We start from the raw sequence: 15,320 nt of genomic DNA, 5'->3' as shown, positions 1-15,320 counted from the left end.
TCAAACTAATTGGTTGAAGGCGCATGCTGTACCCTGCAAAGGACTCAGTTTGATCAAATGCAAAACAAAGCTCGAAAAATAGCTCGAGATATTGTAAGCAAGTTGAATGGTGAGCACCACTTCTTTATGGTGAACTCCAAAGTCAGGGTCCTTTAGCTTGTAATCACACACATGCAAGGATCGACAATGAGATAGACAACAGACTCGCCAAGGCAAATAGCGCCTTTGGAAGACTACACAAAAGAGTCTGGAAAAACAACCAACTGAAAAACCTCACAAAGATAAGCGTATACAGAGCCGTTGTCATACCCACACTCCTGTTCGGCTCTGAATCATGGGTCCTCTACCGGCACCACCTACGGCTCCTAGAACGCTTCCACCAGCGTTGTCTCCGCTCCATCCTCAACATCCATTGGAGCGCTTACATCCCTAACGTCGAAGTACTCGAGATGGCAGAGGTCGACAGCATCGAGTCCATGCTGCTGAAGATCCAGCTGTGCTGGATGGGTCACGTCTCCAGAATGGAGGACCATCGCCTTCCCAAGATCGTGTTATATGGCGAGCTCTCCACTGGCCACCGTGACAGAGGTGCACCAAAGGTACAAGGACTGCCTAAAGAAATCTCTTGGTGCCTGCCACATTGACCACCGCCAGTGGGCTGATAACGCCTCAAACCGTGCATCTTGGCGCCTCACAGTTTGGCGGGCAGCAACCTCCTTTGAAGAAGACCGCAGAGCCCACCTCACTGACAAAAGGCAAAGGAGGAAAAACCCAACACCCAACCCCAACCAACCAATTTTCCCCTGCAACCGCTGCAACTGTGTCTGCTTGTCCCGCATCGGACTTGTCAGCCACAAACGAGCCTGCAGCTGACGTGGACTTTTTACCCCCTCCATAAATCTTCGTCCGCGAAGCCAAGCCAAAGAAAGACATACATCTTTACTTACCACTCTTTTCCTTATGCAAAAAAAAACTTTGGAAACAGGGTATACTCTTAAAAATTACATTTTTACTGTTTAAAACAAAGGCTACTTTGTAACCAATAAAATATATCAGTGACTAATAAGATCCACCCCACCCAGGGTGTGCACTTCTCTGCTGCTGTAATGAGGAGAGGAATAGGTGCCACAAGACATGGACCATCAGGTTCAGTTTCAATTACTTCTCCTTCACCATCAGACTACCAAACAATAAATTCACAGATTAATTTCAGCATTATCATTTTGGAGATTATCACTGAATATTTATCTTTTCTTGTTTTTTTTTTTGGTTAATTTCTTTCTTTTCTATACATGTCGCTTCTTTAGTACAGCTTCTTGCATAAGCGATGAGTAGAAATTCTGCCTGGACTGCCGGAAAAAGAATGTCAGGGTTGTATATGACGTCTGACAATAAATCTGAACTTTTAAATGTTTCATACCTGGTGCAAAAAAGATCAGATACAAGATAAGACCCAGTAATGCAGTCCAGGAATATTTTGTGGGGCAGAAGTTGAAGGCCCAGGACAAGCCTTCTTTCTTAAACTCCAACTCATTGCTGCACCTTCAAGACACAATAAGGATGGTTGCAATTGATAATGTAATATAATTACCAAAATAAACCTTGAAAAATATGTTAAAATGAGTCTTTCAGGCAAGACAAAGGGTATCGTTCCATTTCTACTTAAGATTTAGAAACATTTAAACCAGTAACAACCACAAATGCACTGCATCAGTTGAGACTGTGTGGATAGCCTTTAATGGAAGATTCTCAAATCTCAGCTGAATATGCACATGCGGAAATATTAATGGACATACTTTATTTCAAGGTATGAAAGAGAAAAATCTGTTTTTCTCCTATCAACAATTGTGGAAACGGAAATTGCCAAACCCTTTTTAGGTTTAAGTGAGACAACATCACAAGTTTTTTTTATAAACACAGAGTTGTGGTTGCCTGGAATGTCTTGCCACGGGTGGTGGTGGTGGCTGAAAAATTAGAGGCATCTAAGAGATTATTAGACAGGCATAGGGATGACAAAAAAATTGAGGCTTACAGTATGAGGTAGGAGAGATTTTGATAGGAATATAGTATAGTTCCAGATATCTGGAATTCAAGCAACTACAACATCAAGCAGTGTTAAAAAAAAAAATTGAGGAAACAAATTTAAAATTGATAAGAACAATAAAAATTTAAATAAAAGTTCTAAAAAAATAAACTGTTTACTCTTAATGCTAATGTTTCAGTTAGGCATTGTAAGGGTGTTTCAGGCAACCGGAAAATTCGCATATCTGGCATCCGCAATACCTGTGCTGTATACCGGGGGGGTTTTACTTTATGTTGGTTGGCACAATATCGAGGGCCAAAGGATCTGTACTGTGCTGTAGTGTTTTATGTTCCCTCTGATCTGAACATGCTTGACAAATTCTCTCCTTATTTCTTTCCTAAATTGCCTTGGTGATGATTTCAAGTGAAGAACCTCATCACTGAGTCCCCAACCAGAAACATTTCCTTTACCCATACAGTAACAGAACTCATAAACCAAATGTTTGGTTCAGATTTTGTGAAGTAAAACCTCTCTCATGCAGCTTCGTTACTTTACCATGTTAAAAGATGTCACATTAATGGTAGGTTATAGATTATTTTTTTGAATTCTCATAGCCATGACTCTTCTTTGAGAATAGATTTTTTCTTATTATTGGCACAGTTACAAGGAAGGATTAGTAAAGTTGAGTATAAAGCAAGAATACTTTCTGATCATTCACCACTTTTATCGTTATGTTCAACCGGAGAGGAAAAAATATACTTTAAAGGAGGTTTAATACTGCATTATTAAAAAGAGTAGATTTTTGTGGTTTTATATGAAAACATATAAAAAACATTTAAGAAGTGAATTTTAATTCAATAGATAATAAATGTATTATTTGGGATGCATTAAAAGCAGATACAAGAGGTCAAATAAATGACTCAGCTTAAATTAAAAAGAAATATATAAAAGAGACATCAATTAAAACAGGTCATAGGTAAATTAGAAAAAGATTTACAAAATAAATTCTTCTGAAGAAAAGAAAAAGTAATTAATTATTAAAATAAACTTCAATATAGCTCTATTCAGGCATATAGAACTGAAAAAAAAATTCAAAGAACTAAACAGAGATATTATGAATTAGGAGAAAGAGCATATAAAGTTTTAGCATGGCACCTAGATTGATTAATGCTGTTATAAACCACAAGAAATAAATGATGTATTCTGATTTATATCATTTGGAATTGGTATATAATGAAAATAAGATCTCAATTTACTTTACCTAGTCTGAAGGATAGGGAGCAGAAAGATTTGAATGCAGTAATTATGGCAAGGGAAATTAGTGAGGTAATGAGTTCATAATTTTATAAGAAAATTTATGGAGGTGTTAAATTATGCTGTGAGGATACACTCTCTGCTGGAATCCTTTTTAATTGCAATTATTATAGTAATTCCAAAAAAGATAGAGATCCAATTAAACCAGTATCTTATAGACCAGTTTCATGATTAAAAGTTGATTATAAAATATTAGCAAATAGATTGGCAAAGTATTTACTGAAATTAATACATATGGATATGTTAAGGGTCAGAAATCTGCAGATAATGTAGTGAGGGTTCTTAGTTTGATACAATGGATTCAAAAAAGTGGAGACCTGAGTATGGCAGTGACTTTGGATGTTGAAATGGCATTTGATAGATTAGAATGAGATGATCTCTTTAAAGTTTTAGAGAAATGTAGATTGGGTTACAATGTTGTATTAAAAAAACCTATTGCAAAAGTAGCGACAAATGGACAGATTTCAACATCTTTTGAACTAACGAGATTAAGTAAACAAGGTTGTCTATTGTCACCAGCCTTATTTGTTTTAGCAATAGAACTGTTAGCTGAATTAACAAGACAAGATTCAAAGACTGTGGGTATGAAGGTGAAGCAAGAAGAATACAAAATAAATTTATTTGCAGATCATGTTTTGATTTATTTAACAGATCCTTTAAATTCTTTGCAACAACTTAAAATTAGAATAAAAGAATATGGAGATATTTTGGGTTATAAAATTAATTGGGAGAAAACTGAAATTATGTCTTTAGTTAATGGAGATTATGAGAAATGTAAGGAAGTAATTGAATCTAGATGCCAGATCTTGGAATAAAATATTTATGTATTTGTGCGCAATCAGATTTGACAAAATTATTTAATTTAAATTATCTTAGAGGATTTAGAGAATTGGAATATGTAGATGGGTAGAGTAAATTGTGTTAAGATTAATGTTTTTAAAAAAAATCAAATTCAATACTTATTTCAATTGATTCCAATTTCAATTCCTCTAAATTTTTTAAGGAATTAAATGTGTTAGAAATTTTTTATGGAAAGGGAAAATGGCGAGGGTTTCTTTGGAGAAACTAATGTGGAAATATGATTTAGGAGGTTTACAGCTCCCCAATTTTATGAATTATTATAAAGCAGCACAATTGAGATTTACCAATGCATGTATGATTTAAAGAATGTTCCAGCATGGGTGACTATAGAACTTCATAAAATAGGAGAAACAGATTCACAACATTTTATTTATAAAAGCAGTGAAAGATTGTTAATAGCAAATAGAGAAACACCCATGCGGAAACATTTATTTGAACTTTTCAATAAAATTGATAAAGAGATTGGAGGAAAAGGTTTAATGTCTGGAAGAACACCTTTATTTCAAAACAGATATTCCATTTTCTATGGAAAATATATATATTTTTTAAATTGGCAAAATTGTAGTAGTATGAAAATTAAATATTGTTTTGAATCTGGGAAATGTATTACTTTTAGTAGAACTATTGAAAAATAGAACATTTTGTTATTAAGTGACTTTTTTGTGAAATGTTTGGTCAAGATTTAGTATTACCAGTAGAGACAGAAGTGGAATAATTATTATGTACTAGAGATGTAGAAATTTATTTCAGAGATGCATAATTATTACAAAATTAGGCTTAAAAAGGAGTTCATAAATCAAGACATAAATGGGAAGTAGATTTAAATAAGCAAACAGATGAACATAGATGGATTCAGGTATGTAGAGAGAGTATAAAAAGTACAATAAATGTGAGATATCAGTTAGTTCAATATAATTTTATATATCAGTTATATTAAATACCACAAAAATTACATAATATGAATTATATTTATTCAGATTTATGTTTTAGATGTGGACAAGAAGTTGGCACTTTTTTTTGCATTCAATTTGGCAGTGTTCCACAAATAAAACTTTTTGGTTTGAAATGGTTAATTTAGTAGAATGAATAACTGGAGTAAAATTCCCACAGGATCCAATGTTATTTTTACAGGGAAATATTGAAGGGATTAAAGCCAAATTAAAATTGAAAATGTATCAAGTAAAATTTGTTCAAATTGCCAAAGCAATAGCTAGAAAATGTATTGCTATAATTTGGAAGTCTGATATTGATTTGGGAATGGATAGATGGCATGCAGAAGTTCAGAATTGTATTCCACTTGAGAAAATTACTTATAATTTAAGAGATAAATATACATTTTGTAAAATATGGAGCCCATATTTACAAACTGTTGGTATTAAACATTCCCCTTCTCTTATAGGTCTCTGTAAATATTTATATATTTAAAAGTATCAGAAAGTGAATTATTCCTGTTGTGGTTTTCTTGTCCTCTTAGTTTGTAGGGAGTTGGGGATGGGTAGGTGATTAATAGGAGGTTTCTCTTTCTTTTGTATTTCTTTACTCTTTTTCTAAAATACCACATGTATTTGGATTAGGTTTGAAATATTGTAATATGTTTGCTGAGTGGTTTTATTTTAAATAAAGTTTTTAAAAAATGGTAGATTGTTTCCAGTGGAATCCAACGGGCCCAACACTGGTTCAAGTATAAATGGTTTATATTTTGATGAAAAAGCATTGTGACAAAAAGTTTGATGATGATAATAAAAATTAGCCATGTGGCAGATGACAAGTGGAAAGGTTAAGAAATCAGGAAGCAATCAGTGGACAAAAAAGTGGGAAAAGGAATTAATTCCAAAGAAGTAAAATACATTGCTGGAGAAACTCAGCTGATCAAACATTGTACTTTCTGAGTAAATATAAAGATATTTAACGAGTATTTTGGATTTGAGCACTTCATCAAAGTATAAAAAATATGTCAGCAGGAGCCTGAATAAAACGATAGTTGGTGTTTGGGGTAAAATTAATCAGCAGTAATGAATTGTTTTGAAAGGCTGGCGTTGAAGCATTATCTGCTCCTGCCAAAGCAGCAACATGAATCCGATCCAATTCACCTTGCGTTGCAACAGGTCTACGGTAGATGCCATCTCACTGGATCTAAACAAAGCTCTGGAACACCTGGACAGTGTCGATGAACACTGTACATCAGGATGCTCTCTCATCGACTACTGTTCGACATTTAACACCATCATCCTCTCAAAACTGATCAGTAAACTCCAAGACGTGGGACCCAACATCCCACTGTGTAACTTGATCCTTAATTTCCTCACCTACAAACCGCAATCATTGAGCTCTGGTAAGAACTCAATCTCCATCAGTTCTGGAGCACCGCAAACCTGCATTCTTAGCCCCCTGCCGTGCTTGCTTTACACCTATGACTGTGTGGCTCAGTACAATAACACCATCCACAAATTCACTGATGATATCTTGGTATTGGGTTGTATAAAAAGAGGCATTGAGTCAGCATAGAGGAGGGAGATTGAAAACTTGGCTGAATGGTGTGCCAACAATAGCCTCACACTCAATGTTGCCTTCAGGAAGAGAAAACTAGATGTGTACAATCCAGTGATCCTGGGGGGGGGGGGGTGGGGGAATAAGAGGTGGAAAGGGTGAGCAAATTTAAGTTCTTGGGAGTCACAGTGTCGGAGGATCTTTCCTGGAGCCAACACACCAATGGCATCATGACAAAGCATGACAGAGCTTCTACTTCCTCAGGAGTTTGCGGAGGTTTGGTATGACATTGGAAACCCTGGCAAATTTCCACAGATATGTAGCGGAAAGTATGCTCACTGACTGCAACACGGTCTGGTATGAGGACACCAATACGCCCGAGTGTAAACCCCTGCAGAAGATAGTGGACATAGCCCAAGATATCACAAACAAATCCCTTCCCACAATCGAGAACATCCACAGGGAACGCTGCCATTGGAGAGCAGCAGGAATCATCAAGGATCCACACCACCTAGCACATGCTCTGTTCTCACTGCTTCCATTAGGGAAGAGGTTTGGTGCCACAAGACTCGCACCACCTCAAAATTCAGGAACAGCTGCTTCTTCTCCACCATCAGACTCCTCAACAGCAAACTCAATCAGGGACTCATTTAAGGACTCTTACATTTGCACTTTGCTGTTTGCTCCCCCCCCCCCCCCCCACCCCCCTCTCTCTGTATTGCACAGTCAGTTGTTTACATGTGTACAGTTGTTTTTGCGCTACCAGTGATTCTGCCTGACCCTCCGGAAAAAAGAATCCCAGGGTTGTACTTGGTGTCATGTATGTACTCTGACATTAAGTCTGAAACCTGAAATCTTATCTTTGCTACATAAAGTACACTATTTGACCTGCTGAGTTTCTCCAGCATTTGTATTTTTACTTCCACCATGACTGTCTGCAGACTTTCATGTTTTACTTCATTCAAGAGAAGTGCTAGCAAGACCTTTGGGAAGAAGAAATAAGGCAAGCAACATGGGATCCTTGTCCCACCCCACCCACACTATCCTCTTTACACTGGCTTCTCTGCTATATCTCAACAGTCTCGATAAAGGGCTTCAGCTTGAAGTATCAACCATTCTTTTTTCTCCCACTGATGCTGAACTTCTGTGTTCTTGCTTCAGTGTGTGTTTAGCTTCAGGTTCCAGCATCTGCAGTCTCCTGTATGGCTCCACTTCATAGAACACTCATTAGGCCATATTGTGCACAATGTAGTGATGTAGCAGGAAAGAGAGGATTTGCAAGAGAACATACAGAAAGTTACGATACTTGGAAAATATTTCCTCATGATGAATTTTTTTTTGCTGATAAAAGGCTGAGAGGATATTAAATTAACATGCTTAAAATTATGAATGGACCTTGATCTAAAGTGAAGGATTAAAGAAGTGATGAGAAAATGTTAATTTTACCAGAGATGGTGGAGGTTTGAAACTGAGTGAAGGCAGAAATCCTCCACTCATAGCAAAAAACAAACTGCTGCAGAGATTCAGCAGGTCGCGCAGCATCTGTGAAAGGAAAAGAACTGTCAATGTTTCAGATCGAGACTCTCATCATTGCTGACAGTGAAAAGGGAAGGTCACTAGTATAGAGAGAAGTAAGTGTGAGTCAGATCCCTGTTGGTGGGTGAGGAATGATGGAGCCAGGTGGAAGGGAGAAAGTGAAATTTGGAGACATAGGCAGAGGGGTTACATGTGGTTACAAGGGTGACAAAGAGATGGGCAGATCAATCCAGGAAGGGTGGGAGTATAAAATTTCAAGAAGCCCTTAACAGTCTTCCCTTTCTACTTTCAATCCAGGCCCAATCTTCCCATTTTGTTCCCTTTCTCTTACCTTCCTTATTTATCAGCCTGTGTCACTGTTCATCACTCTCCAATCTCTGTCTGCATCTCCAGCCACCCTTCCACCTACCAAGCTCCATCTTTCACCTTTCCCTCACCACTTTATTCCTCTAACTTGCTTTCTTCGCAATAGTCCTGAGTTCATATTTGGAGTTGTTCTAAATTATTAACTTTTAATACGATCAACTCCTTCCAACATTGAACCACTCCTTTTAGTTTAATAGCCTGAATATGATTACGGGTCATTTTATATATAAATATGTTTTTCAAAGAGATAGATTGTGGGGGGGGGTTTAGTGTAGGTCACTTCAAAATCAGATACTTACACTTCACATCTCATTTAAAATGCAAGAGCTTTGCTGAAGCCAGACATTCAGGCACCAGTGGCTTTGCAAAAGTCAATGGAACTTCTTTGGAAGGAACTTCAGAAGTAGGTGCAAATGGAAGTGCCTGGGCTCGAGTGCTGATAAGGATCTTTCAAGGATTGGGTTTGGAGCCCTGTGAGAAGTCATTTGGTTTTTACAAGCAGAGAGAGGAAAAAACAAACAAACAGGTGATTTCTCTTTTGGGGGAAGAGAGATAAGTCAGTTCTGCAATTGAGGGTGCAACATGACCAGCTTGTTGAAAACCCCATCTTGAAGACGGGTTGTGAGTTCAGAGTTCAGCCTGTTCAAAAACCCTTGTAGTCCTTACAAGAGGAAATGGCTGGCTAGCGCGTTTCTCTTGAAATAAGGGAAACAAGAAGAACTCTTTGGTGACCTGGAAGAAGAGGTTATCATTTGGAAAATCCACGATGGGCCAGTTTCTTCGGCAAGACACTGAAGTGGCTGATCAGAGGAAATCAGTTTGTGTGTGTCCAATGAGCAACAAATCTCTCTCTGAAACCAACAAGAACGTTCCTGAGCAGTAACTATTTAACTTTAAGCACCAGAGCCTGGCGAAAATTCACAAATATTAAATTTTGTGCACAGTATAAGAATTGCCTGATACCGGTGAACTTGGAGAAGTGAATGATTGGACTATTAATGCAAAGAACTTTCCAGAACATATACACATTACATATACATGCACTTAGAATTAGAAGGGGGTTAAGTTAGGTTAAGTTAATAGTAAGAAGTTAAAGTATGATCCTGTTTCTTTTAATGTTTAAAGAAATTTAAAAGCAATTTTTGTTAAAGTAACCATTGTCTTGGTGAATTTCTATTGCTACTGGGTTTTGGGGTCCTCTGGGCTTGTAACAATAAGCATGAGATTGTCTGATCTCTAAAGCTAAGCAGGCTCAGGCCTGGACAGTTCTTGGAGGGGAAACCGCCTAGGAATATCAGGAGCTGTAGATTTCTGTGAGGGGCACTGGACAAAGTGGCGACGCTCTGTCTACCTTAAGGTAGACAAAAGTCAAAGAATTTCAAGAATGTTACTTGAAGTGTAGTGTTACGTGACAATAATGGAACCTTCACCTTCTTCCAAGGCCTACGAGATCCAAGGCCCGAGATCCGCGCTGCCGCTGGGAGCCCGAGGTCTCCACTGCTGCTGGCAGCCCGACGTCCCTGTTGCCACTGGCAGTGTCCGGTCAGTTCAGCTCCGGAAAAATTTTGGATATACGAGGATTTCTGATTTTTTTCCAATATCCTCATTTATTTAAAATTTAAAAAATTTAATCGGATAAATGAGAATTTTGGAGAATCCAATTTCAGATAATTGGAGTTGTACTGTATTTTAAATGCAATTTAGATTTACGCTCATCACATGTGCAAGCTTTTCAAAAGCCAAAAGTCATCAGTTCGAACAGGTAATATTTTTCCAGGAGGTAGATTTAAAGTGATATATTTTGCTGATCAAATTGTGGAATGGCACAAATCTCAATATTTTTTTTAACTTCGAATGATGTTTTAAAAAATGTAAAAGAAATAGATTTTCTTCCCAATTTTAAACATAGACTAAAGTAACAGAAATTATTGCAAAATATTATTTTTGGATGTATATTCTTTATCAAATACCACTTATCTGAGCAGTTGTCTGAGATGACAGGATACCTTTTCCCTTTTTGTCCCAGCATGCAATCTAGCTTCTCTGTCACTCCACATTTCTGAATGTAAAAACATTGAAAATACACAACTTGAGTGTTATATCTACCTGCCCCAGGCAGCAAAGGTATCAGATCTGTTGCTCACAGGTACACAGGATGTTTCTGTAACATTAGTTTGTTGCATTTTAAAACAGAAGCCACAGTTTGGATCCAACATACAACTGTCACAAAATCTAAAAAAAAAATAACATTTATGTTAATTTTGATCATCTCTAAAGTTATACTTTCTCAGAAATAATCAAAATGAAATAACTACTTCTGATTGTACATTTTTCATATTGTAATTCAGCAATTAAGTTCTGTTTTTCTGACGAAGCATATGCTAGAAAAGAAGTAGTCTTTTACAATATCATATTTTCATTTTGAGTGAAGCAATTATCACACTTTTATTTCATTCCTTTCATCTCATGGTTATAGAGCCCATCATCATTAAATCTGATCACAGTGAGAATAGAAGCACCAAAGCAAACTGGGTGGGTTGATAACTCCATTAACAGTTGAATCAAATTAAAAGTTGAATGAGACTTAACTGTTGAGTCAGATTGACTACCAATTTCATACGAACACATTGCAAATTTAACATTGTCATGTCAGAAATTCCTTTAAATCTCTTTCTATTAAAAGTTTGACGTTTTTTAAACTATCAATTGTTGGAGGAACTCCGCAGTTCAGACTGCATCTGTGGGTAGAAATATTCAGTTCAGCCTCAATAAAGGCTGACCTTAAACAATGGTGAACCATTTTGACCCATGGATGCAGTCTGACCTGTTGAGTTCCTTCAGCAATTTTTTGTTTGCTCAAGAATCCTGCCTTTGGAATCTTTGTGTCTCCTTGGTAAGCTTTGATTTGTCAGATGGTTACTTCACTTTGGCCTGCTCTGCAATTCTTTGTATATTGATTGTAGCAAAATGTTATAAACATCTAACACGGTCAAACCAACGTGAACTGGCAATGAAAGGAAAAGTCACTGGGAGGAAAATGGATGGAAAACAGTGGGAACAAACAAATCTGCATGGAAATGTTCTGAGGTGCCAAGGTATTCACAATCTTTGTCAATAATTGCACAAAGCAACTGAGTGTATCATAATCTATAATGTTGATATTATGCAGGGTGGCAATATGGCTTGTGAGGATGCAAAATAGCTGAAAGGAAAAACTGGCAGGACAGATGAACAGGTAAGGATAGAACAAAATGTGAAAAATTGAGTAGTTTAGTGGAAAAAGAGTATTCTCATTATTTTTTAAATGGTGATAATCTGTAAGTTGTTGGGTGTTCAGAAAAATTTTATTCAGAGATCCTATGTAGCTGCAGCAAACATGTAAACAGAAATGTCCTTTATTGCAAGAAGATTTGAATAAAAGGGTTAAAAAAAAGTCTTATTGCAACAAATAGCGGTCCTGCCGAGGCCGCATCTCACGTGTAGAATGTTATATATCAGCCGTATCTCCCAAAGGATATACAGACAACAGAGGAAGTCAGTAAATGTTCAAAGAATTAATTCCTGCAAAAGGCATGGGAGAATGGGGGTAGGGGGTAGTGAGGAAAAGGAAAGTGAGGTTGCCTTATTGGGACAGATTAAGCAGAACTGCAGCATGTGCTCAATGATCTCAACAAAACAAACAATTGTTTTGGGGCTTGACAGGGTATAGAAGCAAAGATGATGTTTTGCTTGGGTTGGAAGGAGTAGGGTGTGGTTAAGGGCCTGAATTCACAGTTTGGAAATTAACAAAATTCTGGTAAAAATCATGTCTCAACAATCAACCACAGATGAAAGAGTCCCAAATTTCCTTTCATCTCACAATGACGGCGATGACGCCGTCAGCCCGCAATCCATCTCCCTTCTCTCTCCCACCCACTCACCCCTCTCCCTCCAAGACCCCCTCAAGGCAGGGGTGGCAGGGAGGCCGTCAGGGCAGGAACGGCCAATGGGGGCCATCAGGACAGGGAAGGCAGCGGGAAATATCAGGGCAGGGGTGGCCGATGGGGGCCATTGGGGGTGGCCAGTGCGTGTGCACTCCGGCACCTCACCGGGCCGCTTCAGCCTTCGGGCTGCTCGTCAGCAGCTCAAAACGCGGCAAAGCAATGGCCATCTTCCCTTCCCATAATCCAACACACTGCTGAAACTGTTGCTCTGCCATATATTTATGATGAGTGGTACCACAGCACCAGTTGCCCTTCCACCATCAGCTCCAGAGGGCGCTATGAGGTCCTGCTCAACATAAATGCAACAGAAGAGGAGCCTTTTAGGGCTGCTCCATGAAAGGTTTTTATATTTTTCCCTCCATGCTATAAGCGGAGGCTTGGCACGAAAGGGTCTACTGCCTCATATTTAATTATCTAAATCATAAGATCATAAGATAAAGGCCATTTGGTCCATCAAGTCTGCTCTGCAAATCCACCCTGAGCTAAACTGTTCTCACTTCTCGATCCAATTTCCTGCCTTTTCTCCATATCCCTTGATACCTTGACTAATTAGTGATAGGTATCCTTTAAAATCCCCCAATGACTGAGGATCCTCAGCCGTATGTGGCAACAAACTCCACAAATCCACAAACCTTTGGCTAAAGAAATTTCTCCTCATATCAGTTTCAAATGGTTACCTTCTAATTCTAAGACCATGCCCACTTGTCCTGGATTAACCCACCAAGGGAAACATCCTACTCACATCTACTCTATCCAATCCATTCGATATGTTTCTATGAGATCTCCTCTCATTCTTCTATATTCCAATGAATATAATCCAGCCTCTAAACATTCCTCATATGTTAGCCCCTGCATTCCAGGAACCATCTGTACTCTCTCCAACATTATTACATCTCTTCTAAGATAAGGGGCCCAAAACTGCACACAGTACTCCAAGTGAGGAACCATAGAGCCTCATCAACACCTCTTTACTCTTTTACACTATTCTTCTTGAATCACCAAAGGACATAAGGCTATGGACCAAGGGTGAGTAAATAGGATTAGTGAAGATGGGTACTTATGATTGTCATGGCCATCTTGGCCCAGAGTCTGTTTCTGTGCTGTACACCTAGGATTCAAGTTGCACATTATCCCAAGCAATAAAGTTGGGATGAAACTCAGGGTGACACAGTGGCTTCAATAACCTTGGTTCAATCCAGACCTTAGATATTGTCTATGTGGAGCTTCCATATTTTCCCAATGACTACATTGTTTTTACTGGAGCTCTCATTCCCTCCCAGGTCCCAAAGATGTTGATCGGTTAATTGGCCACTGCCAACTATCCCTAATGCAGATGAGTGGCAGAGGGTGGAGTTGATGGGCAACAGAACACAAGAAAATAAATCATAGAATTAATTTGATGGAGTTATTCAAAGGTCCAGCACAGGAGATAACCATTTGGTCCACCAAGTCTATGTCATAAGAAAAAAATAAAATGGGACCAAAGAGGCAAAATAGCTGCCATTTGTAATTGATATACTGATACTTCAATTTACTCAGCGGTCTTAATAATGACTTACAACATATCATCAGTCTCATTGTGGAATAGAATTCATTCTCAATTGCAATTGGAAATTCCCCCATTTTGTGGACATCAATTTGAGATACTATCCTTCTCAATCTTTACATCTCGAGAAGACGTGCTTTCTGAGTCCCTCAGTCTTATTGTAAGCTGGGCAATTTCCATGTTCCATTTGTTAGTTTGAAGTCCAATTATTAACTTTAAACAAATTAGTTCACGGCTTCAATTTGTAATATCTGCTTTGGAAGAAAATACATTTGTGTCCAAACATATTGTTGGGCTCCCTTTATTTTGGAGAACTTATGTCATTATATTCAGGTTTGTGCTGCATGGAGGAGGATATTATTAAGGACATAAGAACCAAGTGCAGGAGAAAGCTATGTGGCTCTTCAAACCTGCCACTTGTAATCACCATCATTCCTGCTCAATTGCTCTTTGCTGATTTACAAATCTGTTGAAGTCCACAGGTGTAGTTTATCTTGCTCTTCATGTTCTTTAACCAATAAGTAACAGTAACAACCTGGCAATAATGGACTGTTGTGTGCCAAGCAATGAAACTAGTAGCTTGAATAAACAAAAAAGAGAATACTTACTTGTACTTAACACAGCTGTCATTATATCCTGAAGGGTCTACAGGGTGGAGAGTTATGGGTGGTGATGTTTGAGCTGATAATAAAAATCCAACTGCCAATATCACAAGGCTTATCGTTGTTCCTGGGAAAAAAAAGTCAGAATAATTGATTTTTTTTTAAAGGAATGAAGGTAAAAACTGCATCTCAAGTTCTTTCCTTGAGTGAGATATTCAGTAATTTTGCTTTCAAAACATAACTATTGTTGCATTACTTCCTAACACCCCAAGTACCACCTAAACAAAAGCTTTTAGAAAGAACGAGGCCATCTTGTTCATAATAAATGGTTGAATTTGTTGGTCCTCTTCAGGACACCAAATAGAAAAATGAAGACCCCAGAACATTATTACTCATTCCTCAGATATGGAGAACACACCATTTTTGTTTGCCTGACATTAATTGATCTTAAATAAAATGTCCTGCTCAGTCACTTCAGCTGCTGGAGTAACCTCTGTACACGAAGCCTGAATAGACAAGAGTTTGCATCATTTGCAGTTTGCTTCAGATCTCCAGATTTAAAGTTATTCTATTTTTGTTCCTGATAATACTAAAAAATTATT

The 15,320-nt window shown here is 37.9% G+C and overlaps 1 protein-coding gene across 6 annotated transcripts in view; it reads right to left on the bottom strand.

The window, feature by feature from the left end:
* LOC138749012 (proton myo-inositol cotransporter-like) overlaps positions 1-15,320 on the bottom strand; it is an 80,188-nt gene that overhangs the window by 6,514 nt on the left and 58,354 nt on the right. For all 6 annotated transcript variants that reach the window (XR_011348366.1, XM_069910027.1, XM_069910026.1 and 3 more), the window contains exons 6-8: positions 14,725-14,845; positions 10,694-10,819; positions 1,421-1,542 (exon numbers count right to left, since the gene is read on the bottom strand). Coding sequence is in view for 5 of the 6 variants with exons in the window: in XM_069910027.1 (XP_069766128.1) it covers positions 1,421-1,542; positions 10,694-10,819; positions 14,725-14,845 (369 nt within the window). In the remaining variant the exon portion in view is untranslated. The remainder of the gene's footprint in view (positions 1-1,420; positions 1,543-10,693; positions 10,820-14,724; positions 14,846-15,320) is intronic.

The sequence above is a fragment of the Narcine bancroftii genome, chromosome 13 (assembly GCF_036971445.1).
Source record: "Narcine bancroftii isolate sNarBan1 chromosome 13, sNarBan1.hap1, whole genome shotgun sequence".
Classification (NCBI taxonomy): domain Eukaryota; kingdom Metazoa; phylum Chordata; class Chondrichthyes; order Torpediniformes; family Narcinidae; genus Narcine; species Narcine bancroftii.
The sequence above is the reverse complement of the archived record's forward strand: the minus strand, read 5'-3'. Positions and strand labels throughout refer to the sequence as shown.